General features: G+C 45.9%; 1 protein-coding gene across 3 annotated transcripts; it reads right to left on the reverse strand.

Moving 5' to 3' along the window:
* On the reverse strand, positions 1-22,409 carry inppl1b (inositol polyphosphate phosphatase-like 1b). 3 transcript variants are annotated; one of them, XM_056600298.1, is made up of 27 exons: positions 22,267-22,409; positions 20,581-20,644; positions 17,697-17,835; positions 17,176-17,299; positions 16,730-16,870; positions 16,439-16,523; positions 16,241-16,318; positions 15,944-16,081; positions 15,422-15,536; positions 14,986-15,086; positions 14,772-14,874; positions 13,975-14,171; positions 12,756-12,873; positions 12,502-12,598; positions 12,197-12,335; positions 11,516-11,615; positions 11,021-11,109; positions 10,206-10,287; positions 8,962-9,051; positions 8,735-8,851; positions 8,541-8,629; positions 7,791-7,878; positions 5,939-6,094; positions 5,427-5,511; positions 4,329-5,157; positions 3,926-4,041; positions 1-1,069 (listed from the first exon to the last, which is right to left on the reverse strand). In XM_056600298.1, the coding sequence occupies exons 1-27, from the start codon at positions 22,404-22,406 to the stop codon at positions 955-957; spliced, it is 3,735 nt and encodes a 1,244-aa protein (XP_056456273.1). In that variant the 5' UTR covers positions 22,407-22,409; the 3' UTR covers positions 1-954. The 3 variants fall into 3 exon arrangements, with proteins under 3 accessions (XP_056456273.1, XP_056456274.1, XP_056456275.1); XM_056600299.1 differs by lacking the exon at positions 22,267-22,409 and adding an exon at positions 20,979-21,325 and having other exon boundaries at positions 2-1,069; XM_056600300.1 differs by lacking the exon at positions 22,267-22,409 and adding an exon at positions 20,877-21,325 and having other exon boundaries at positions 2-1,069.
* Between the last annotated feature and the right edge of the window lie 3,661 nt (positions 22,410-26,070).

Consider the following 26,070-nt stretch of genomic DNA (forward strand, 5'->3'; position numbering starts at 1 on the left):
GTACAACATGTGGTCAAGGTGTAAGAAAGAGATTGGAGAAGTATTTGGGTTGTTTGGTGGATTTATATCAAGTCAATATTAACATGCAAAGCAAATCAATCTGTTGCAACATTTGTTTCTCGGATTGGACCTTCCAAAATGTGTGGTACATTATGTCATACATTAGCAGAAACATCACTTATTCCGGAATGAGAGAAGTACGATAACATGATTGTAAAGGTTAACCAAAATTCATTTCACCAGCCAAGTGCAATGATCTACGTCAGGGGTCCATGAACACGGAACATACATGAAGTGAATTTGCTTTGCTCGCTCGCCGTTGCATGGCAGCCTAAATGGACCTCATTGATTGTTCAGTCACAGGGAAAAGCTGCCTTAGGTCTCCCAGTTAAAACATGACACAGGCACAGATTAAGTGACAAGATAGCAATAGCAGCACAGTATCAGACGGTAAACAGGAGATCCTGAAGGTTGTCCCCACCCCCGTCATCGCGTTACAGCTATACTGCCGTTTCTGGACACCGTGACTGTAATTAACTCCCTCTTTTACAAGCAATGACAGTACAACAGAAAGAACATCCAGGAGGCGGTCCGTACCAATGTTAAACATCAGCCATGAATGAATGCATTCAAAGTGAGGCAGTGCGCTTTTTACAAAGTAATTTAACAAAACCTGCGTGGCTTCAAATCCATTATCAATATTTGAACATGTCACAGTATTAAACGAGACACATCTTGACACCACGATTTGAATAAACATCTCTCATGAGGAAGGTGGACCGCTTGACAGAGCGATGGGAATGTAATGGTGGCCTGAACGGACCCTGAACATCGTGTGTGTGCACGTGTGCAGACAGGGCCCGGTGACAGTATTTGCAGAGTGAATGTAGAGGTTTTTAACGAGGACCTCTGAACCTCGCTGTCTTTAGTCTCTTTTGTGATTCTGCAAAGGGTTTAGTTCCAGATGCTGGGAAGGTTCTCCAGGATCCGGGGCAGGTTTTCCAGGATCCTGCGGCGATGAGATGGGTTCAAGACCCCTGCGGCGCGCAAGTCCTCCTCCGTGATTCCACTATGGAGAATAAAAAGAAAAAAGACCAGCACGAGCAAAATCAAGTGTCAAGCAAGGAAGACTGGGTTTATTTTCCTCTCAAGTTTAAGAACAAAACCAGAGAACCAAGCATGTGTACATTAATTCACATATATGGTATGAAAGTTTTAGAACTATTTCTGGGTATTACGTACAGTATCACATTTCTATAATACATTAAGCTACAGCAAGGCAGGGTGAACAGACTCCCTGCACATGTGCAGTACATTGCTGGGCTCGCTGATGATTAACAGATGTTTCAGGGAATAGAATGATGTTCCTATGCATCATTGAGGAACGGTTCTGCATACCATAGCAGCAGGAAAACTGTGTGGTAGTTGGGACTTATGTGTGTCAAAACACCAAGCTATGTTTACATTTTTTTATCCTCCTGTTACAATGACTATCATGTGTGGAGACATACAGGAGGAATTCACACCAGCTATGATACCCAATAACTCCTTTTATTTGGAGGTAGGCAACATTGCAAAGGTTGCATATTTAATTTGAGGGCTTATCCACGGCTGCCGTCTTCATTCTATGCATACACAAATAGGTCAGATATGTGAGCTGCTAAACCAGGGAAATATGATGGCCTGATGGCTTGTTTGCAATCAGATCCTCATGGTGACTTGATGTAGACAGCCCTTCTTTTGCTTTAGTCGCTTCATAACCTTACTTCTATTTGCATTCTTACATTATAATGATATATAAACCCCATGCAAAAGGAAGTGTGCAGACAGATCTCAGCACCTTAGACCTTGGTCGGTGTCTTACAACACCATGTAAGGGTGCACTCACACTTGGCCATCTGGCCGTGGCCGTGGCCGTTTTCACACCTAACCGTGCTCAAATCTGCCAGTGTGAGTGTGGCCAGTCTGGCCAGGCCAATTTGGCCACTTTGGAGAGGTGCGCTGCTACGGTACGGGCCGCTACGGTACAGATGCTAATGAGCCGACACACGCACGGCTACGCAACCTGAGCTGGATGACATATAGTCCATGCGACGACCACGGACATAATAAAGGCGACAAGCCTTCTTTCCCATTAAACGGTAAACATGGCGTCAAGCGGTTCAACTGTTGGTGTGTTCTCTGTGTTGTTGTCCATTGTTGTTAAAACTCTGACTGGCGGCAGACTTTATTATGGTCCATGCAGCGGACGCTTGGTGATGACGTGTTACGACGTGACGACGTATGTACCTACCGTGGCCAGGCCACAGTTGCGACGGCCAACGGCCACGGCCAAATGGCCTAGTCTGAGTGCAGGCCAGAGAACAATGGGGCCATTTGAGCACGGTTAGGTGTGAAAACGGCCACGGCCAGATGGCCTAGTGTGAGTGTACCCTTAGTTATTGTCAACACAAATCATATTCTTTTTTTTTCATCTCCCATAGCAGTGTTTTAGTTTTCTTCCAAAACAAGCACATTCAAACGGCCCTTGCTAGGTCGTCTTCGCAAATTGTGCCCACAAACGAAAAATCCACAAGTTCTGATTCAGATTTTACGCGCCACTGCGCGGGCTGTGCATTTGGGCGGGCAGGTATAAATCTGTCCAGAGATTGTGGCTGTGTTTCAGGAAGGTGAATCATTCTGAATTCTTGAGTGCAGAGAAACATCTAAATATGTGGGAAAAATAATTATGTTGCTAAGTGTGGGAGGCCAGAACTTTGCACCTGGAGGGTCAAAGCAGTTCCACATCCACACATTCACATAAAAATCAAGTAGTTGCGCGTAAACAGAGTGGTTACGCTTTGTTAAGATCAGTTAAAAAACACACCCTTCCACACTTTAGATCAGATGCCAAGGTTGCGGTTGATTGATACAAACGCTTAGCCTCGTGAGACCATCAGGATATTCAAGTTTGCGGTTCATAATAATTGCTCTGGCCTTTACTGTGAAGCAATTGATTTCCACATATGGGCACAGCCTATCTTTCATCAAAAGTCAATCAGCTTAGATTAGGTAAACTAGGTGAGCCTGGTGATGTCTTCACTCTTGCCGAATCCGGCCGAAATTAAAGCAATAAAATCTTCTAGTATGAGAGAAGCCTTCATCCAAATCTGTTGATCTTTTCACAGCACAATTCTATTCATTTTCAGATGAAAGATCAGACTGCACACTGATCTGCAGGGAGACATTCTTCTAACTTGCGAGATCAGGTTGTTCTCTTATGGCGCATTTCTACCGGAGCGGGTCGGTTCAGTCTGCAAAGGTGCGGCACGGGTCGCGTTCCACCGCCAAAAGTGGGCGTGATCCGGACTGAGCCGTACTCGTCTCGCAGTACTCCTCCGTTGGGGTGGTTCAAGCTACACACGCCGTCCGTTGATGGGTCGACAGTATCGTCAGTTCCCTGCGACACGGGGATAATAAACAAACACAGTACCCACAAGGTATTTCTGTACAACGACGAAAGCTTAGTTTATTGAATAAAATGTCATGCTAAAGTTTGACGTCCTTCTTGGACGTGCTACATTGTTGCTCTTTTATTGTGTCGCGTTCTTCTTCCTTGGATTTAATAGCCGGCTACACCGAGTAGGGCTGCTTTTAGGTCACGATGCTTACGTAGCTGCCGCGGCTATCGCCATCCGTCTTAAACCCCGCCCTTCCATAAGGGCATTGTCGGCGGTGGAAACACGAGCCGTAACAGAGCTGGGCTATACCGCACCCTCACTACCTGGGATGGCTGGGTCCGAAGCATACCCGCCAGTGGAAAAGTGCCATTAGGCAAATAGACACTTCCCTACCCGACTCCATGGCCCCCCATTGATCACAACCTTCACCCCTCCACCACAGACCGGATGTTTCTCAGGATTGCTACTGTCTTGGCTCATTTCACCTGAAGTAATCAAGGTCGTCCCAGCCGTGCAGACTGAGTCCCAGTGTGTATTTCTGAAGGCCCAGCATCCCGAGAAGCTCCCGCACTGTCTCCGGCGCACCGCGCAGGACCGACACCTGCAAAATAAGGAAGGAAGTGAGCGGTCACCTCAAAGTCCAAATGAGCCATTATTCACCTCACAGCCATCTTGTTTCTAAACCAAGCTGCAACCATGACATCTGTTTGGGAAGCCCTGCTGGAAGCGCCTAACATGGAGTTCCTCTAATGGCCTACAGGCAGCACTCCTAACACAAAATGTACCGCTTCATATAGGTTGTGTGTAAACCAATAAGGGATGTCACAGACACTACGTCCAGACTTTGCCTTCATACGGCCACCTGGGTGAAGGAACCCATGTCCAAACCTCATTCTCCCTGCAGTAGCCCCTCTCCGCCGGCGTGCCGGGGCCGTTCCTCTGTCCCGACCTCTGCTGTGCTACATACTGGCTGCCCATGTCCGGGGGGAAGAAGTCCATCTCACTGAGGGACTTGGCGATCTGCAGGGCGGTCAGGGAGTGGTCCCCCGCAGGTCTCGCTGCGTGTTGCTGGTGCTGCTGCTGCCGATGCTGCTGCTCCACCTTCCAGGGAGCGGAGGCCTTGCAGGCTAGTGGCAAGCGGGTAGAGGCGTAGGGGAACAGAGACGGGTGCTTCAGGCCCTGGAGAGGACCGGCCCTCTCTGGGGGAGGCATGGGAGGATCCCTCCTGGGGCTCTCCCTGGGGATGGCCGGGTGGTTGACGTACATGCTGGCCAGGTTCTTCCCCGGTGCGGGGGTGTGAGCCACCATTGGAGCCACCCCCGGGCCCTTGGCTTTGGCCTGTGGAAGATGCTCGTGGGCGTGCGCGATGCTTTGACTCTGTGCCGGGGGTAGAGGAGGTGGGGATTTGGAGGGGAACAGCTGGTAGGAGTTGGAGGAGTTAGTGTGATGGTGCAGGTGGAGGTCATTGATTTGGGAGTAGGGCGACGGCGCGTTTGGGATCTCGATCTCGGTGAAGTTGGACCTGCGAGCGGATTTCCCGTCTGGGGCGTTCCCGGCGGCGGTGAGTTTGGGAAGCTGCAGCGCCTCGTCCCCTGACCAGACCACCTGGGGGGCTCTTGGTTTGGGCGGGGGGTCCGCCGCCCTGGGGGCCACGGATATGCCCTCAAAGATGAAGTAGGCGGGGTTGGTGTAGCTGCTTGGCTTTGGATGGGAAGGACTTGCCGGAGACCAAAAGAGAAACCATACACATAAAAAAAGGTCCTTTAAATAAATACGTTAAGGAAACATCCTAAAATCGAAAAAAAAAAGGTAGCTTCACTATGACTTAAAATGTAAATCCTGGCACATTTGGTAATAGTATACAGCAGAATATCTTTAAGTGTACACATCCGCTTTAAGTCCTCAAAGTGTATACGTCTCTGTGTGTGAGTATGTGTGTGTTAGGAAGTGTTTGCGTTCAGCACAGATCAGTCAACAGGTTCTCACTTGTGGACGAGGGCCTGGATGGACGGCAGAGCCACTGGGGGACCCCTTCCTGGACCCTTGTCGTCCTTCTCAAAGCAGAAACACTCTGAAGAACAGCAAAAGGCAGAGAGGATTTTATTCCAATCATATAGTTCAACATCAGGAAGAAAACGTCAGTGTGTTTGTGTTTATAACGGCCAAAGCAGACTGAGGAGGTTCAGTGCGGTGGTGTTCCGGAGAGGTTCTGACCAAGCGGGGAAGGGGGTTAAACACACTACCCCTATCCCCCAGTATCAGTGTAGGCTCAGGATGCATCTGGTCAGAGGACTGCCAAGCAGAAGCAGCCAAAAAAGCAGAAGCGGTCAAGGGACAGCAGCTAGACACAAAATAAGGTCAAGATGGAGGTTAATTCAGGAGACAAATAGAGGAAGCACTGAGGGTTTCACAAGAAAAAAGAGTCAGTTGGAAGCGGAAGTTTAGCAGAAAGTGATGGCACAGGGAGAGCTCTGGACCGGTGGCTCTCGTGGACCAACCGTAGATCTTTGACCTGGCTGCTCGTCTGTAGTCTGCGGGCACGTGAACTTTGACATGGCCTCTGATGGTGCCCATCTCCTCGCCCCGATGGCTCAGAAAGGTTTCAAATTGCTCCAGCGGGCCGCTCGGTGACCGCAGGGCCACACAGCATTCTCCTAGAGTACACAGGTTTCAACAAGACATCATGTTTTCAGCTTATGTTGTATCATGTTTTCCACTAATAATATCTAATGTTTCCTCTTTCCTGCTCGGTTCAGTCCTGAGGCCAATTTCAATGACCAGTTTAAGATATCTTTAAACTTAAACCTGAACTCTCGAGTGAACGTTTTCTTGCGTGAGGCTGCTCACTCAACTTTGACCGGTTTAACCTGAATGAAGCATGTTCATTACAGGCCTCAGAAGCCATTATCGAATTAACCCTAGTCTAGTTGACTATATAGCTCAGTATATGTGTCTTTACTTGTGTCTGAGTATATGTGTCTGTACTTGTGTCTTTCCTGTCAACACCTGTGCTTGCCTAATCTGTCATCTGTGCTGTATCTCTGTGCTGTCATGTCATGTGTCATTTGTACTTGTTTACCAGAATGTCTTAAATGTTTTGAGGGGCCTTTCCAGGGAAGCAAAATTAATTTCAGTTCCCTACTGACAAATAAAGTAGTATTGTATCATATCGTATCGTATAGTGAAATACTTTGAGCATGCATCAATTACAAAAGAATGATGATGAAACTATCAATCCCTGGGGGTTTATTGCTGTGATCCACAGCTTGGCGCATCAAAGATATACCCTAAGCCGGAACCAAAAAGCCTTCGTTGCTGCCTCAGCCTTCCATAGGCTAGACTTCCTCTAGAAGTCTAGTGTCAATTGTTCAAGAAAGGAACTGCCCTACGATGTCAACCGCAGGTCGGACAAAGGGTCAAGCCATTATGTCACCGTTCAGAAGTGTCACATAAATCATTGCTTTAATATCCTACTGTATGCGTTTGTGGGGTTACTTTATAGGTTACTTTAAGCTTCTCTATGGCGATAAGCGGTAACTACGGTTGTGGTATTTGACCTCACTTCCCAGAGGCCCAAACAATGTTGCCTGTGTGACATCAGTCCGCTGACGGTTTGTTTACCGTCTGGTTCACCGGCAAAGCAGGCAGAGCCAGGAAAAAAACACTACGCCGCTTCACACACAAGTGGGCTGAAGAGCATGTCTGTTGCAGTAGCTCCGTCCCCCTCTCTGAACATCCCCTGCCGGGTGAGGAAAAATTTGTCGCAAAATGTGTGCTGCTTGATTTTTCCTGGTAATGTTGCAGTCAACCTCCAGTTCCTAACATCACTCATTCTTCATCAGACTAGACTCAAGCACCATTTTGTGACCTCATTCGGAGATGGATAGTGAATTAACAGTCATTTATTGACCTGAAAATCTTGTCAGACTAACAAGTAAAAAAAACATTAGGCCTTGAAAAACAATAGTTTCGGATGTGACAAAATCAAGCGTTATCTTTATCATTATTTAGACCAATGAGACAATAGAAGTCGCCACAGCAGCAGTGAGCAGGGTTATGTCTGAGCTAACCTATGCTAGTTATGTCATGCTCACAGCATGAAGTAGCTGAACTGATGGAGGTCTGATCTTGGTATCCAAAACTGAACATTCTGCCTTCAAATATCCCTTAAACTTGGAAATTCAGCATCTTCCAAGAGGGCCCTGCTCTAATAACATAGAAACATAGATTACTTAGAAATACTGCATATTCAAAAAGTTATGATAATTGATCACTTATCGCTAAGATAGATAAGGGCAACCACATTGCTATTGATAAGCTTTTGGAAATAGCGATGAGACAATGACCAACCATATGACTCAAAGCCATCACATGATTTGATGGACAACAGCAGGTGCTGATCTTGCAGATAGTCCACATCCGATGCAACAGGGAGCAGCTGTAAACACAAAGAGTACAGGTTTACTAGATAGACATCAGTTTACAATATGACATGTTGCAGCAGCTCGTGGATCTACAGTGGTTTACAAACTGTAGGGTCCGTCCCACAAGTGGGTCTGAGCAGAGGACCAGGTGGGTTGGTGGAAATGGAGATAAAAAACGTTATAAAAGAAAATAGAAATAATATAGATGCATGCCATGTCTACCATTTGATCATTAGGATGTTTAAAGACTGAGTGGGAGGATCCTATATTGAACAATTATTCACCGCAGGCGAAGTGAATGGTGGGGAATAGCCCTACCTCAGGCTTACTCACAGAGACTGAGGTGAATAATTGTTTTAGTATATACTACACGAACCAATCAACCGAACCAATCAAATTTTGTCATCTTACGAGGTTGGCATGTAGCATATACTAATGTTGACTATACCTAGAGAACTGTTCATTAACACATCAACAATTTCCTTAACAACATATTTGATAAATAAAACACACAGGTGTGTCAAGACAAGGTCTGCCAAAAAAGGTTTTGGCTCCCCCGAAGTCTGCAAGATCACCTTGTATCGGCTCAGATTCAGACAGGTATAGGCCCTAAGATGCATATCATCCCTTCTCTTTCGCCCCCCACTTCACTGCCCATAACATGCCTGGAACTTACCTTCGGCAGTTGCTTGGCTGACCAGCCGAGCTTGAGGAAACCGGGCACATCACAGCTCTGTGAGTCATTCTCACTAGACCGACGTGTCTCTGCAGGAAGCACACACAAACAAGCAGTCAAAGGGTAAGGCGGCTTGGAACCATAATGATGACTAGTGGTGTAACGGAAGAATTAGGGGGCTTCACACGCCATACCTTCCAGACAAGCGGAGTGAAACTCCACAAAGAACTTGGACTTGCTCGCAGTCTTCACGATGGCTTCCAGCCTCTCCAGCTCTATCCGGGCCCTCTCGGTGCTTGACTTTTGGTCCGCTGTAGATAAACAGGCCGGAGCCGCTCACATAAACCACATGTCTGATTGTATCACTTTTGTATTTTTGTGAAGGGCTGAATTTTTATCGGAGCCAAACCAATGAGCTCACCTGTTTTTGAACCGGGCAGTGATGACACCCCGACTTCGAATGTGCCGAACACAGGCGAATGGTCACTGGTGAAGATGTCGTCGGTACAACCTGGTTCAGGTGACATCATTGCATCATTATCATGGTCATCATGAGGCATCTTCTTCTCTCAGACTCCTATAATTGCACTGGTGTGCATAATATGCTTACTGTTCATATACTTTCTTGAGCCTTATTTAGGACAAAACATCTCTCTCTCTCTCTCTCTCTCTCTCTCTCTCTATCTCTCTCTCTCTCTCTAACTCTCTCTCTCTCAAATAATAATAATAGTCTGTATTTGTCCTCGCATGTGAACAAGCACTACACTATTAAATGAGACCTCTGCAGTTTACCCATCCATAGCTGCAGAACTGGGATATTCCTCATATTATTTGTGCACACACAAACACACATTGTCCTGTCATAGCTGCCTACACAGAGCCTAGAGGGCTCCATCTCCACATGGAAGCCCATGCGCATGTAGCCCTCTCCTGCTCCTCCCCACTCCCACAGTTTCTCTTTGTTTCATTCCCACAGAAAAGATAACGATGATGTTGTTATCGTCTTATGGCCTTGGTACTCCCTATGTGTTCCCGTGTAGAACTGCTCCTCTTAGCGGCTCAGAGGTCTAAGGGTTTCTCACTAAGGGGTTTTCCCACTATAGGCTCCTGTAAAGATAATAACGTTTTCCTCAACCGAGGGTCAAGTGCATTTTTCATAATCTTTATATATCCTCAACCTGTGGTAAATTAATACACATTCGTTTTTGTATTTTTCTGTGCCATAAATACATTAATCCAAACCAGTTATTTAACATTAAAGCCGAACAGATACATACAGCAATCACGGTTGTTCATCTGGTGGATTCGAGACATTGTTTTGATGACCAATGTAAAAAAGGTTGTGTAAAGAAAATGTGTAAGAAAGGACAGGGGTCATTTTGTACTGAAAGGGAACTATCAGCAGAAGTGATAGTCACATTTTCTGGTTTTGTTTTCTTACATGAATTCAATGAAAGGAAGTGACTCAGTTGGCCTCTTTATTGACCACAGATCAGGCAATGGTTTAATATTTTGATCAGAGGTATTGTTTTATGACAAAGCATTATACACCATCTGTTTATCTCATAAAAAATACAAGTGTCATTAATTCATGTCATAAGTTCCGCCTTCATAAACAGTTTTTTGCCAAGAACACCTTTAGATTATTTTGACTCCGGTATTTACCATAAGAGGTGCAGTTAAGGTGAGCCTCTGGATAGGTCCTCCACAGAACCCGGTCACACCACGATGGCACGTTGACTCGCACCTGGAACAACCGAGTCACAATGGGGTTAGACACAATGGGGTTCAAACAGGTCCACCAATTTAAAGAAACTGGTTTTAGTGTGTGGGTGTTGGCAAGGAAAACATACAAAATAAAGAAAAAAACATTTATGAAGTAAGTAACGAGTCATTATAAATATTTCCCAAATATTACAAAAATAAAAAAAAAACATGTAGATATAATGTAGAAGAAAACTAAACATTTGTGTAGTCTAATAATACTTCAACCACTATTTTTAGTGGTGTTGGCAGCTGCTGTCACGCTAGCTAGCCTTGCTGAGACCCATAAAAAGGATTAGCTTCCATGCAGAAATAGCCTTTACACTCAGCCAATGGTATACTTAGAATCTTTGGGTGAAGGGAAGCTTTTTTTAAACAAGCGCAGTGTATCTGCCTGTAATTTATCATCAATCCCGATGCAAAAATTGTTTAGGGTTTCCATGGCACTAACAGCTCTTGTGAACAAAATGATGAAAATGATGATGAGGTTCTATTACATAATTGTTGATTATGTCAATATTTTTTTATTTTATTGCAGTTTTTTTTAACTACATTTCTCCGTTTCATCTGTTGAGCACTTTGTAACTGCCGTTTTGAAAAGTGCTCTTAAATAAAGATTTGTATGATTCATTGAATATTCATTTTTCCGATTGCAGATAGGGACAGTAGGTAAGGTAAGGGAGGGGGGGGGGGGGGGTCAGTGTTTGGCTACCCACCCCTGACGTCTTGTACTTCTGCCACAGGTAGCATCCCCTAGAGCCTCTCTCGTAACGGTATGTGGGTGGAAAGCAAATCTTCTCTTCCTCTTAACCATGTCAAAATTAGAGAGAAGGGAGAGAGAGGGTAGTGAGAAAGGGATGGACGTTAATAAAAAGAACCCACTCGTAACGCATCGGACCTATCTATACCTTTCTATTAATTACACAAATGTTCTTGTCTTCCCATGTATAGCTACACGCCTTTAAGGTCTAAAGCAGCTACGAATGTTACAAAATTATATAAAATGGCTCATTGATATATGAATGGTTATTTTGAACACGCAACGTAGTCACAATATCTAGGACGGTGGTGCAGTTGAAGGAGGGAGAGAGAGAGAGAGAGAGAGAGAGAGAGAGAGACGGAGGAGAGAGAGAGGAGAGAGAGAGAGAGAGAGAGAGAGACAGAGAGACAGAGAGACAGAGAGACAGAGAGACAGAGAGAGAGCAACTCACTGAAGTTGAGGAAAGCCTTGTTCTTCTGTCTCTCTCTGGTAAGCTGGTCTGCACACATCAGCTCCTCAAACTCCCTCTTGGATACGTGCTTCAGAATGTCCTGGAGACCCCACCAACGTTGACTCCCCCCAGAATCGATGAACCACCAGGGGAAGACAGAGGATAGGTTGAGCGGGTGCATCCACTCGGTTTACATTGTTTGCACCTGAGCATTGTTACAGCACTGTCAATAATGGGACAACGATCTAAATGTTCAACTTTGCAATCTAAATTGTAATATGTTTAACTGGTTAAAATGGACATGACAAAAACAACATTATAAAACTAGGCATGAGCCACAAGCCAGAAGAAGAATTAAAAGAAATGTTCTTCCAGGTGGAGCAGAATTCCCCCTTAGGTAAATGCCAATGTTAGGGATGTTAGGAAAGGAAAAGCAGAAACCTGAGCTGAACTTCATCGCCTGGAGAAAAGCTCTCCAGGAGAATGTTTCATCTCAAATTCAGAGAAAGTTGGTTGGTCAAGAAAAAAGATGTACAGAGAGAAAAAATGTTTATATTTAGCTATTTTGCTTGTTACATGACTTTTGAGACCAATTTCATTGTGTTTCAGTTGTGCTATTCACACACTCGTAACTACCGATCGACCCCATGACGGAATTCTGTATAAACACCCATGTCCGACCTGCACGTCCAGGTCCAGTCGGTAGTTGAGGTCGCCGCACCAGAAGAGATGGGTGAAGCGCAGGCTGATGTCGAAGGCGTTGAGCTGTTTGTCTCCCAGCGAGAGCAGCCGGAGAATGTCCACAAAGTTCTGGTTCCTCCTATATTATTCATATACATTCATAATAAGATGCTCGGTCTGTCTTTCCAACCACAAGGGCTGTATTTCAGGGCACTCAGGGTCTGCAATTTGGGGCCCTGAACTTCCTGTGGGAAGAATAAGTTATTGTTTTTACTGGCAAACCCCTAAAAGTGTATTTATTTTACCTTATTACTTTCTCACTGCCAGAGGACAGATGGCAGTTGACAAAGCCAAAAGATGTTCCATTGAAATGGAAGGAGACCCCAACGGCTCCCTTGTTTCCTGAAACAGAAAAAGCAAAAACACTTTTGTTCTTGGCTGATCACCCACTGATGTTTTTGGCTGTTAGCCATTGGGCAGTACTTTTCCGGTATTTATTTTGCCTAATTATTATGTGCACTGGTGCTGATGGAAATGGCATGCAGGAAGGGCAGCTCACCCAGTGTGTTTCCCAGGCCGGTCTTCACACTGGCCGTGTTCACGTGGCTGATGCGGCCCTCGTGCTCAGGCTTTACCAAAACCACAAGCCTCATGTTCCAGAGGGACTGCACTGCCACCTGTAGGACAGAGAGCCTTACTGCATTAAGGAGCCATATTATACCACTCAGCATACAGATTAATATTTTCATGAATATGAAAATGATATGCTATGCAATGTCATGCAAATCTTGGATACCCTATCTATCTACATACATAGTTTTGAAATACATTTACAATTATAATTTCTTTTAAATAAGAATACTTAGATATATCTTAAGATATCATGGTCCTGTAAATTACCGTAATCAAGTAAACCAGTCATTCCTTGCTAATTGACAGGCTATATAGGCTATTGTTCATCTGGTGTTCACCCGTTTGAAGTCCAGTGGTGTTTACCCATTTTTAGTCTATGTGATGGTGTTTACCAGTTTGTAGTCCAGGTGATGGTGTTTACCAGTTTGTAGTCCAGGTGATGGTGTTTACCAGTTTGTAGTCCAGGTGATGGTGTTTACCAGTCTGTAGTCCAGGTGATGCTGTTTACCTGTTTGTAGTCCAGGTGATGGTGTTTACCAGTTTGTAGTCCAGCTGACGGTGTTTACCTGTTTGTAGTCCAGGTGATGCTGTTTACCTGTTTGTAGTCCAGGTGATGCTGTTTGCCAGTTTGTAGTCCAGCTGACGGTGTTTACCTGTTTGTAGTCCAGGTGATGGTGTTTACCTGTTTGTAGTCCAGGTAATGGTGTTTACCTGTTTGTAGTCCAGGTGACGGTGTTTACCTGTTTGTAGTCCAGGTGACGGTGTTTACCTGTTTGTAGTCCAGGTGATTGTGTTTACCTGTTTGTAGTCCAGGTGACGGTGTTTACCTGTTTGTAGTCCAGGTGATTGTGTTTACCTGTTTGTAGTCCAGGTGATTGTGTTTACCTGTTTGTAGTCCAGGTGATGGTGTTTACCTGTTTGTAGTCCAGGTGACGTGTTTACCTGTTTGTAGTCCAGGTGACGGTGTTTACCTGTTTGTAGTCCAGGTGATGCTGTTTACCTGTTTGTAGTCCAGGTGATGCTGTTTACCTGTTTGTAGTCCAGGTGATGCTGTTTGCCAGTTTGTAGTCCAGCTGACGGTGTTTACCTGTTTGTAGTCCCGGTGATGCTGTTTACCTGTTTGTAGTCCAGGTGACGGTGTTTACCTGTTTGTAGTCCAGGTGGGTGCAGCCGCGCAGGGTGGTGCGGAGGTGCTCCGTCCACTCCCTCTCCCCCTGGGGGTTCTCCTGTGTGCCGAGGGCGTAGACGTCGTGGGCCAGCGAGGCGGTGGACTCGTCCGGGGTGCGACCCAGACCACAGCAGGTCACCCAGGAGGTCAGGTCCCGGGGCGGCGGAGACCCTCCTGGACCGGGCAAATGAGCGTGTGAGTGAATGACGAGCTAAAGGTGACATAGACATCATACCAGGTGTGTAACGGCTTGTAACGGCTAATCATACTCACACCTGGTGGTATAATAGGTCACCTTTAACTGGTCCTCAGGCCAAAGTAGCTGGTGAAATATCCCCATTTACTATTGCTGCATAGACATCTAGTGGACACTTTTATCCAAAGTTCAATCTTTTCAGAAACATGCAATGACTGAGCCCGTAGCTTATGCATCTTGCAGAAGAATACCTACAGGTTACCCAGGGACCCTTTGGCTGGGAGGCAGACAACCTCACCACTAGACTATTCTTCCCCCATATCAATAGCTTAGTGTTATAAAAATTTTAAATACATCTATTTATAGCATTAATATTATATGAATGTACTTACTGCTCCTATAATGTGGACATTCATGTGATGTATGTTTTGTGTATCTGGCAAATGTGGATGATTATTTCTTTGAACGATCACACACATTTGCCAGAAAAGGATACCTAAGTTAAACAAGGTGTGCAAATAAGTGTCAGAGCCAGACTAAGTAACCGTGGTCACACTGATTCTCCGCTCCCTCCCTACCCATGTTCCAGGTGCCGACGAACACCGAGAGCAGGTCGGGCTCTCCCAGCTTGGCGTGTCTGGTCTTCATCAGCTGGAGCAGCATGCAGAAGGCCTCCCGTTTCTGGAAGGAGAGAGGTGTGGGGTAGGGTGGAGGACACTGATCAGATCTGCCCTCTGAACGTTAGCTGAACGACAGAACGATCAGGGGCGGGGATGACCTTTGACCTCTCACCCTGGCGCTCTGGAAGGTGAGCTCCCGTGGCGTGCTGTGGTGACCGTCCACCGCCAGGCGCAGCTTAGCAGGGCTGGCGTGGAACTGGACCACCTGCAGAACTGGAGGAGGAGATTACTTCACATTACTGAACGTGTTTAAAGACATATTCATTTTTTGGTTGCTTATTTTCATAATCTCCCTTGACATCTTACCTTGCAAGATCTTACCTACAAAAGCACCTTTAATATTAAGAGTTTATAGCTTGTTAGTACCTATGTTGCACTTTGATATCAGCATCCTATACCACGGCAAATTCCGTGTATCAAAGCCATATTGTTTGTGGGTATAAAACTGATTCTGATTCTGATATGGCTTGATCATCAAAGGGAAATACAGCAGGTGCCTATTGGAAAGACTAAAGTTGAACAGAGGACATAAGTGTTGTTCTGCTTACCCCGCTCGTGGGAGATGGTCTCCACGCCAAAAGTCCCTGTCTTCTTGTCAAAGAGCAGCACTCCGGTGTCCACGTCCACGGAGACGGTCTGCCGGCCGTAGCGCGCCATCTTGACCTGGACACGCAAATATTGACAAATAGGGTCGATATGTATGTTCGTTACAGATATTGTTATTGAATTAAGAAAAACATACGTGTTTATATTTTCTTCAGGTCTAGCATGGCGTGATCACAGCAAGGGTTATGGGGTTCGATTCTCATTTCGAGCACAGTATGTTATTGTAAGACCCTTTTAACAACATGGTGAGCGACCCCTTATAAAATCGCTCACCGTGTTGCAGATACTTATTTACAGTAGGCTAGGCCTATGTATTAAGTGTTTAGATAGAAATTCAAGTTTTGAAAAACAGCGTCTTTCAGTGTGTGATTTATTTATTAGGTACAATGCAGGTCACCATTGAATTGTACGGTCAAGAATGAAATGCATTCCTGAATCGTCATGTTTCATGTTTCATGTGGTACCTGGAATGCGTGGACGGGCAGGGGCCTGGCGTTGCTCCTGGCGGTGTTCACCGTCACAGCCGGTGGTTCCGGAGGAGGGGGGGCAGGTTGGACTGCTAGATTGTGATTGGTCACTGCATCTTGCAGCGCTTTCAAAACCTTCAAGCACAGAGCATCATCACAATTGGGTTTCTAATTAGTGGCATTTTGAGGTTAACGCTCATAATTTGTACAGCCAAATCTAAAACTTATTTATAATCTGGACAACCAATCTCAGCAACATTGAAACTCTGTTGGCTGCTCAAAGTTACAACTGACCCTTTTTTCCAGAGAAGACAGCAGGCTGACCAATGCTGAGATCTTACACAGCAGACTGTCAAGCTCCATCTCCGGGCCCTGTGTTCAAAGTAGGAAGATGCGGATCATTTCCCAAATGTAACCACTAGAGGGAGTCCTTCTACAGCTCATCGGGAGTTCCTCGAGCTATAAATGGCTGCTGCTGCGAAAATTCAGTACCTGTGACTTGTTGCAGAGTGGACTGGTTGGATGGTCAAACACCTTGGCCAGTGTCTCTAGACTCGAGAGCGTGAGGTCAATTTCACTGTGGATCACATGCCCTCAATGTTTAAAATATGAACAAACTAAATAACCATAAGTATAATAACCAAGAAGATAAATAGTATCTTCGCAGAAAATCTCTTTGTCTGTCCATCAAATATATCAAATATATCAGGGCAAATGGTCTATTGCAAAAAAGCATTTGCAAATAGTCATGGCAAGCCGCACCAGCAGCAGATGGTAGCTAACCTGTTGAGGCCTTGGCAGGTCGTGCCTAGTGTGTGTTGCAGGTTGCGTAAGCACGTAGCCCCTTTAAACACACTCTCAATGTCCAGAGGAAGATCCTTGTGGAGGTAGTCAGTGAGCAGTCCCATCACGTCTCCTGAGATGCTAATAACAGAGTAGAAGATGCATATATTTGAAATTAAATGCATTCTGGGATCCCACACAAATATATCCGATATAGCATAGTGCATGGTCATTTAAAGATGAATAATGGATAAAACTATATTCCAACCAAGATGGCAATATAATACAATGTCAATAAAACAATATAAACATTAGTCCAGAGATTCCAGCCGATTGGTTGATATCTATGGTCCTTAAACTATAAGCATCCTTGAGCACGATCTCTAACCCACCCATTAACCTCAACGGCTATAAATGACTGGGATACTATGAGAGCAGATGATAACCTGGTTGTGTTGAGTTCCTGCAACTTATGGAGGAAGGGGAGGTGAGAGGGCGTCCTCGCCTGGGCTGCTGTGGAAGAGGCTGCGGTGTTGAAGGAGGCCGGCACAGGAGCGGGCTTCTCTTCGTCTGCACACGGGGGGAAACGGGTGCTTAACATGGGGCGGAAAAACGTACCTGAGGCCTGTGAGTTAATGTCACTGGCACTGACTGATGATTTCAGTGTTGATTGCATATATTGTGCTCATTCTCCCAGCAATATTTGCCAGTGGATCACATGCATTGTAATACGCCAAATGTATTGTTGTCACTTGAAACATCATTATCCAATTAGCAAATGTGAAGAAGTGCTAAGAGTAAGACATTTTAATGTCTGTAATGTTTTTTTTAGAAACGTTGTGAAGCGTTTCCATAATTACTCCATTGTGCACTGTATACTTTGATTGTTCTCTGCCTCCCCATGTTAGTAACTGCAGCTGAACGTGTCAAACCAAGCATGTAACTAAAAGCAGACGGCCGGTCTTACCTGAGCTCTCGTCTCCAGGGTCGGTCACACGGCTCACAGGGTACTGCAGCGGGGTGACCAGGCCTTTATGGGGGTGCTGGTAGCCCATCACCAGCTCCTCCAGTGTACGGAAACAGTTGACCTGAACTCCCTGCATGGTCTGTGGGGCATGAACACTGTACGGTCAGTACCAGGTTGTGTGTATTCTCTGTAGCTGTCTTGGACTGTGGTGACAACACGGCTCAATCCCACCAAGGTCACATGGAATCCCAGTCAGAGGATTCATATAAGAATGAGGTTCTGAATGTGTTTCTAAACTTAATTTTAGGCGTCTCACTTGGAGCGGTGAAATCATTATGATGAATCAACAATACCTGAATTACGTTTTTACTAGATTCCTTAATTTCTTAAAAAGGCGTTTTGATGTATTACTATCATGTTATTTATCAGAAAGTTGTATAAAATGACAATGGATTCAGAAACATGACATGAAGGTAGGATATGGGGAAGGTATTTTGCATGCCTAAAGTATAGGCTTTCGAGTTCATCAAAATCCATTGCATCAACCCACCACATCCTAAATAGCCAAGATCTTCCAATGAGGATCCAGATGTATGCATACATACAAACACATACTCACATATAGAACACACTCAAACACACACACATAGGTCAGCTAGAGTTGACAAACTGAGCCCCGCCCTTCCAATGCAAAACCAATTTTTTCCAATGCAAAACCAACTCTCAGACCGTGGACTGTCAGCCCACTGTGATGAGGTCCACAACTTGTATTCAGATGGCACATACAAGCTGCATGCAGGCCAATGCAGAAACACACAGACCCGTTCAAATATACTTTGTATTTTTGTATTTATAAACTCATTCCCTAATACCCCTGGCGCTCCTCAAGAATTGTCCTTATCTGTCAGCAACTGTAACACTGCATCGGGCTGTTAAACCGTATTTCCCTCATAACAAAACTAAGCTAAGAAACCTTGTTTGGTTGAAGAAACACGCGTCCTTTAAGTGACTGAAACATAGAGTTTGCTTCCTGTATAACTTTATGCAACAGTTTGCTGTATGAAAAGCATAATAGAATAATAAATCGGAGGTATGCACACAACAATACCGTAGGTTCCACATACATTGTGTGTGGTAGAAAATGCATAGATCTGACAATGTTTTTACATATCAATAGGTGTCATAAGAGGGTTCATTTCAAAAGTACCAAACAAACCAAAAACAAATACACATAGCTAGCAAGATGTGTATTTAATCAAACAGAATACGCTGAATTGTTCAGGCAGAGATATTTTTTCTCTGTTTCATATTTTTGAGTCATGAGTTTTATGTTTTCTTTGTTCAAGTTGAAGGAGCCGTTCTCTGGCCTGTGTCACCCGATTCTGTTGCCAGGATCCCTTTGAATCATGCTTCTCCTTGTGCCACAAGGAAATCTTGAAAAGTAATTACAAATAACTGAACGGGAATAAGAGACGTGGAAAGGCAAAGTAACCCCAAAATATCTCCATGGCCCTCTTAGAATAACACAGTGTCCCGAATGTCAAGTCTTTGTGTGCTAGCGAAGCAAATCCAGAGAGGGAAAACGTTGATTGTAGGCTTTGCTCATGGCAGTGGAAAAACATCTGAACGAGTGATATAGTTTCTAGGAGGCTGGTTATATATCTGAAAAAGGCTAAGGTCCCCTTGCTAGAGGTTTGCAAATACAAGACACTCGCACACACACGTACACACACAAACACACACGTACACACACACACACACACACACACACACACACACACCACACACACACACACACACACACACACACACACACACACACCCACACACACACACACACACACACACACACACACACACACACACACACACACACACACACACACACACACAAACAAAACACCATGACTGAGCTAATGCTTTTGGAGTTGAATAGGCAGAAAACCCTTCAATAAAAGTTGTTTGTGTGTGTGTGTGTGTGTGTGTGTGTGTGTGTGTGTGTGTGTGTGTGTGTGTGTGTGTGTGTGTGTGTGTGTGTGTGTGTGTGTGTGTGTGTGTGTGTGTGTGTGTGTGTGTGTGTGTGTGTGTGTGGGTGTGTGTGTGTGTGTGTGTGTGTGTGTGTGTGTGTGTGTGTGTGTGTGTGTGTGTGTGTGTGTGTGTGTGTGTGTGTGCATCTGTCTGTCTATGTGTGTATTTGTCTCCACTTTGATACTTATTGGGATTACAGGGCGTCTGTGTGTTAGTTGTTTGGCCGGGATGTAAACAATAACAATGTTTTCACTACGCCACATCCTAGAACAGCCAATTACACGTCATACATAAAAAAACAAAAGTACACAGACACATACACTGTCTTTCTCTCTCTTACACACACACACACACACACACACACACACACACACACACACACACACACACACACACACACACACACACACACACACACACACACACGCACACACACACACACACACACACACACACTCACACACACACACTCGCGCAACCACAATACACAAATACACTCATTGGCCAATGGGCTAGTGGGCAGCGGTGGAATCTATGAGATCTTTGCACAATCCTCCTCTGTTCGAATGAGCTCACAAAATGAGCTCCAAGCATGCAGTCGTACGGCAGGGATGGCACTCTGACCGTATGACTGCTGCAGCTGTGAGGGGAACAGTAAGGAAACTGGGGAAAGAACAACACCTTTCTTGTGCTCCATCCCCCCGGCTATAACAAACTGCAGCCTCATGCGGCCAACTTTCTCGCAAATGTGAATCCCCCGAGCTGTGATGGTGCACTTAGTTGTTTTTGACTGTGTGCTATTTGGGAGCAAAGCAGGAAGACAAGGTGGTTAGTGAAAGAGGCGGGGCCTGCTCACCTGCACTGCCAGCAGACCCTCAGCATCCGGAAGGATCCGGTAGGTGTGAACATGACGTTGGAATCTGAAAAAAAACGAACCAATGAAACCAGAAACCAATTCCAATGTATAACCATAATTATCATAAGAACAATAACAAGCTAAAATAAGCATGTATAATAACCGTAAATGTACATAGGATAACATAATATATGAATAACAGATGCATGATAGCTAATTGCCTCAGAAGGGATTACAATGCAAACATGGTAAAGTGTACTACAGTTCAACGATAAAATCAAAAGCAGATTTCTTACTGTGGTAAAAAAAAAACTTATGAAAGCATGATGGATTTGTGGAATTTCCTGTGGAGACGTTAGTGTTAGCACGTTTTCAACAACACATATGACCCACGGTACCCCATTCCCAAGAGCTGTAGACCAGTGAGGATGTCTCTTTCAGCCCACTGATGAAGATAGGAGACTGGGGCAGGAAAGGTCTCGTGTTGGTTAGGGTGTTGGACTCCCAGCCAATCCACTTCAAACTTCAGTATCTGCGATCCGACTGTAGGCTACCTTGAGCAAGATGCCTAACCCCTATCTATGTATCCAAACAAATCCACCGTCAACTGACCATATGTTGGATAGAAGAGAAATAACCAATAGGATGGAACATTTTAAGGTCAAAGAAGGAAAAAAAAACTAAAACGCGTAAGAGAGCACCAATCGCAGGGATCCGATCAGCACGGAGAAACAGCAGTGTCGAGATAGGCCCATAAGGCTTTTCTATAGAAAAGAATGAGACAATGTGCCTTGAGGTGGGAGAAATATGGAAGAGGCAGGATGGGAGGGGGGGGGGAGTTGCAAGCTCAGCCTTCAGGAATGTTGGGCCCTGACGCGGGCCAGCCAGCGAGTGGGGAGAGTGGTGTGGTCGCAGGGCCTTCCTCCCTCCTTCAGGGGCCACGGGGGAGGGCGGCGGGAGCGGGGGAACCGTCGACTGAAAGACGTTAAGAGGGCAAAGGTGGAAAAGCCCCTCCCCCAGCGAAAAAGGGAGGACAAAGGACACAGGGTACGTGGTTGTTTGACCACCGCCACCACCACCCAGGAAAATGGGAGTCAAGGTGTGAACGATGTCCTGTGCGACGTAGCCTTAGCATTCCTTGCTTGCTTACTAGCAGAGAGTGGGGCTGCGGAACCCATTGAGAGAATCACAGGTGGCTCAGAACATCAATCCTCGCGCATAGTTTTCCGTAGTGGGAATGCCAAAATGAAATAGTTGAAGAAGTAGTGAGTCAGAAACTTAAGTCGGGGTTCGGAGAAAGGGAGTTCTGAGCCACGCTAGAATCTTCCAGACTTCCGGAACAATGCAGTGATGGATCGATGCATGGGCTGCCCCTCATTAAAAGCATCTGAGCAACCACAAATTACGATCACATACACATTACACACACACATTAAGTTTTTTACCTACTATTACACATAGTAGGTATAGGATGTGATACGTGAGGGTAAAAAACAATCAAAGAGGCAATAAGTCCCAAGCACCTACCTGACAGCCTGTGTGTGTGTGTGTGTGTGTGTGTGTGTGTGTGTGTGTGTGTGTGTGTGTGTGTGTGTGTGTGTGTGTGTGTGTGTGTGTGTGTGTGTGTGTGTGTGCGTGCGTGCGCAGATGTGTGTGCGTTCGTGTGTGTGTGTTGATGCTACTCACAGCAGGCACAAGGCGTAGGCGCCTGCCACCGATTCGCTGGCCCGAACCAGGTAGCTTCCGTCCCGACCGGCGCGCGCCAGCAGTTCCTCCGCCTGAACGCGGCTGATCTCGTGGTGGAACCACGGCCCCGGCGTCGACATGGTAACCGGGGGGGGGGGGGGGGGGGGGGGGGCCTGTGCGTTTATCACGACAAGTCACAGCCGGAGAAAAGTAAGGGCGGACAGGGTACGGTCGCGGTCCTCGGCGTCCCCCATACGGGAGACGTATCAGAGTGCTCCCGGGTGCGTCCAGTCACCGGCGTTCCCGTACTCCCCTTTTAGTGCTCAAAACAAACGCTTCCATTGGCCGGGATGAGCTGGAGCGATGGAGGCGACCCGACGCCTTGTGGCGGCTGACCCGACGGCGAAGGCCGCTTCCTGAGCCCCGGCGAGGTCCTCCGGGGTCAGGCGTCCCGTTGCCATGGAGATGTCCTTGGGGACAGCGTTCCCATGTGTCAGCGTCGTCGCGTGTGTGCGTCTTGCTCGTTTTTTACGACCCGCCTGTCTCGTCCATAACCCCCCTGGATGTGGACACCAACACCCCTGAGGCTCGCCTCGCTGACCCGCTTCCCTCCCCGGCGGCTGACTGGAGACCCTGGGATGTGTTGCTCGACTAGACGGCCCACGGCATCGCACCCCCGACAGCGGACAGAGGCAGAGAGTGGGAGGGAGAGAGAGAGAGAGAGAGAGAGAGAGAGAGAGAGAGAGAGAGAGAGAGAGAGAGAAAAGGGGGGAGAAATGATCCAGTGGATCCAGAATCAATAAGTGTTGCCCCTTGGGCCGTGGCCACTGCCTTCAGCCCGACCACAGACACAAGCACCGCCCCTCGGCCCGAGAACACAAGGCAGGAGAGAAGGGATACAGAGGGACAAAACAAACCAATCATCTGGCACACATGGAGCCCACACACGCGCGCACATATGACGGGCAGACAAACACACACACACACACACACACACACACACACACACACGCACACACACACACACACACACACACACAGGCACACAGACACACGCTTACCAGTTCCGAGATTGCAGTGCTTCCACAAGCAGCAACCAGACTAATTCAAACGATTTCCCAGCTCTGCTGCCATATAAGGGAATAGGACCAGAAGAAGAAGAAGAAGAAGAAGAGTGGAAAAATCTAAAAAACAATTGGTTTGCTGTTCTCCTCTGGGGCTCCTGACAGGCTTCTCCAGCCGGCGGTAGAATCGGCTGAAACCAGAGTGCCTGATGGGGGGGGGGGGGGGGTTGCCGGGGCTGGTCCGGGGAGATGTTTGTGTGCCTGTCGGCGGGGAGTGTCCTGCCGTCTGCGCCTGCCGCTGTCTCCAGCTGCTGTCCAGGAGGTGGTCAGAGAGGAGGCAGGCTTTGGAAAAGTGGAGGACGAGCCCATTGGAGCCGAGAAAGACTGAGGAAGTGACTCGCCATTACAGATGTGAGCACAAAGAGGAAGTGGGACGGGGAGAGGGGAAAAAAAGGAAAAACCAAATAGAAGAATTCTTGCGAGGGGCTCGACTTGACAGCCGCTGTTGAAAAAGTACTCTGGTGTACTTTCTCCAGTCCCCTCTTTCGTTTTTTTCTCCCTCCCTTTCCCTTTCTGTCTCTCCCCCTCCTCCTTTGACCACTTTTTCCTCAATCCTCAACCTGCCCTATATCTCCGTATCACTTTCTACTTCTCTCGGTCTCTCTTACTCATTGCCTCTCCTTTCGTGTTATCTCTACATCTTGTAGATTTCAAATAGAAAACACAGCTATGGGTAACCCTCTCCCTGTCTGCTGCATTACCCAGCCCTCTGTCACTCTCACTAACTCCCCTGCCCTCTCTCTCTCTCTCTCCGACTCCATTAAAAACACAGCCTGCATATGGTTATGATCATCGTTCACTTTCCAGGGCTTATTTTGGTCTTCCACCACACCCCTCGCTTCTCCCTCCCCTCTTCTCATTCTTTCTTTATTAGATGCAGTTTGTAACTCCATGGCTGGGTCCTCTTGTTGTTATTCAAGAGTCAGCAACAATTCAACCACCACCCAAAGCCCCGACTCGATAAAACAAACGGATAGAAGCACAAGCCCCCCTACTCATAATACCCTTTTAAACCAAACCCGGGCCAGGCTTAGGTTAAACAGTGTTCTTTGATCAAGTTCATTGTGTTTTAGTCGACATCTGTTACAAAGAGACATATTCTGAACGTTCTCAACTAATTTCTCTTGAATTTAATATATGAAGAAAACGAAGAGAATGCATTTATTATATTGGGGGGTCAAATTTGTATACAGGGTGTATGCATTTGTAATGATTGTCTATGTACCGACCTTGTTCTGGTGTGGGACGACACAGACGTTTGTTGTAGGGTGGGCTTACAAACGTCTATGTAAATAGACCAACATATCCTGCACAAACACACGCACACACACAAACAATAACACAAACACACACACACACACACTCATATAGACACACAGACACACACACACAAATACACACAAGCACGCACACACCAACACACACAAACAAACACACACACACGCGCACACCCACATAAACACACACATGGGTTTTGCATGCAGGAAATAGTTTGCATTCGCATTTGCATACTGTACAACGTGAATAACATAATTTAGCGGTCAAGTTTGAATCTGCGTAGGCAGGCTACTATCATAATGGTCTCTACACATCAACAACATCTCTAGTTGTTCACATACACAAGCATACTCACTACGCTCAAAGTGCAGCTCATTTGACATTTGCCATGTTAGTGATATTTACTTTTCCATACGGCAGGATGCAAATCAGATTTCGCTTGGAACCACTTGCTCTCAGTTTGATTGTTTGTTTGTTTGTTTGTTTGTTTGTTTGTTTGTTTGTTTGTTTGTTTGTTTGTTTGTTTGTATATTGTAACTGTGTTGATCCATTTGTAACCAACCAGCTACATAATCAAGAAGTTATAGATTCTTACTGGAGCTTGACTATCAGAAGTATTTTCAAACTCAGGGTAGTGTCAAAGTGATGCTGTGAGTAGACCTACCTAGCATACACAGTCGATTTTTTTTATTAGTGAATGGTCAGTAGTAGTACACTACGCCTGGCGCAAACGCTATGCAAGCTCCTTCTAACCTCAGGCAACTGCCGAACAATGTAAGCACAGCAAAGATTTAAAAATAGATGTATGTGTAAAGAAATACGATTTGCCACAGGAAGCCAAAATAGCACACATTCATACATTTCACGTCAAATGAGCTTTGATTTGTAATTGATTATTTGATTAGGCACAATATTCATCAATATTGTAGTACTGGAGGAAGCCTTTCTCTAGTATTGTTCTTTTTGGGGATTAATCGAGGAGTCTTTAAGTTCATCACGTCCTTAAACAAGGGTGAACCATATGGTTCAATGTGCTATTAGGAGCCGTATTGTCAGTCTGTTGTTTGGGTCTAAATTGGGGCAAGATTATCTATAAGGGGATTATGGGTTGACAAAGTGTGACCTCTAGGGTCAAACTTAGTGTGTTACCCACTGGAGTCAAATGGTCTATCATTTTTAAGGAGCGAATTAAATATATTATTCCCCATGAATTGTTGAATACCTCAGCATTGATAACAAAGAAACTTTAAAATTATAATGCTTTATAGGCTAAAGCTCTGTTCAGGAAACCCACCTGTGTGTGTGTGTGTGTGTGTGTGTGTGTGTGTGTGTGTGTGTGTGTGTGTGTGTGTGTGTGTGTGTGTGTGTGTGTGTGTGTGTGTGTGTGCGTGCGTGCGTGCGT

This window comes from Gadus chalcogrammus, chromosome 10 (assembly GCF_026213295.1).
Source record: "Gadus chalcogrammus isolate NIFS_2021 chromosome 10, NIFS_Gcha_1.0, whole genome shotgun sequence".
Classification (NCBI taxonomy): domain Eukaryota; kingdom Metazoa; phylum Chordata; class Actinopteri; order Gadiformes; family Gadidae; genus Gadus; species Gadus chalcogrammus.

Excerpts from the sequence above, each read along its gene's own strand:
- inppl1b (XM_056600298.1), bottom strand. The coding sequence starts at position 22,406 with ATGTCGACGCCGGGGCCGTGGTTCCACCACGAGATCAGCCGCGTTCAG. Across the intron at positions 10,288-11,020 it reads AGAAGTACAAGACGTCAGGG|GTGCGAGTCAACGTGCCATC; the intron begins GTGGGTAGCCAA and ends CGGTTGTTCCAG. Across the intron at positions 5,158-5,426 it reads ATCCAGGCCCTCGTCCACAA|TCCTTCCCATCCAAAGCCAA; the intron begins GTGAGAACCTGT and ends GTCTCCGGCAAG.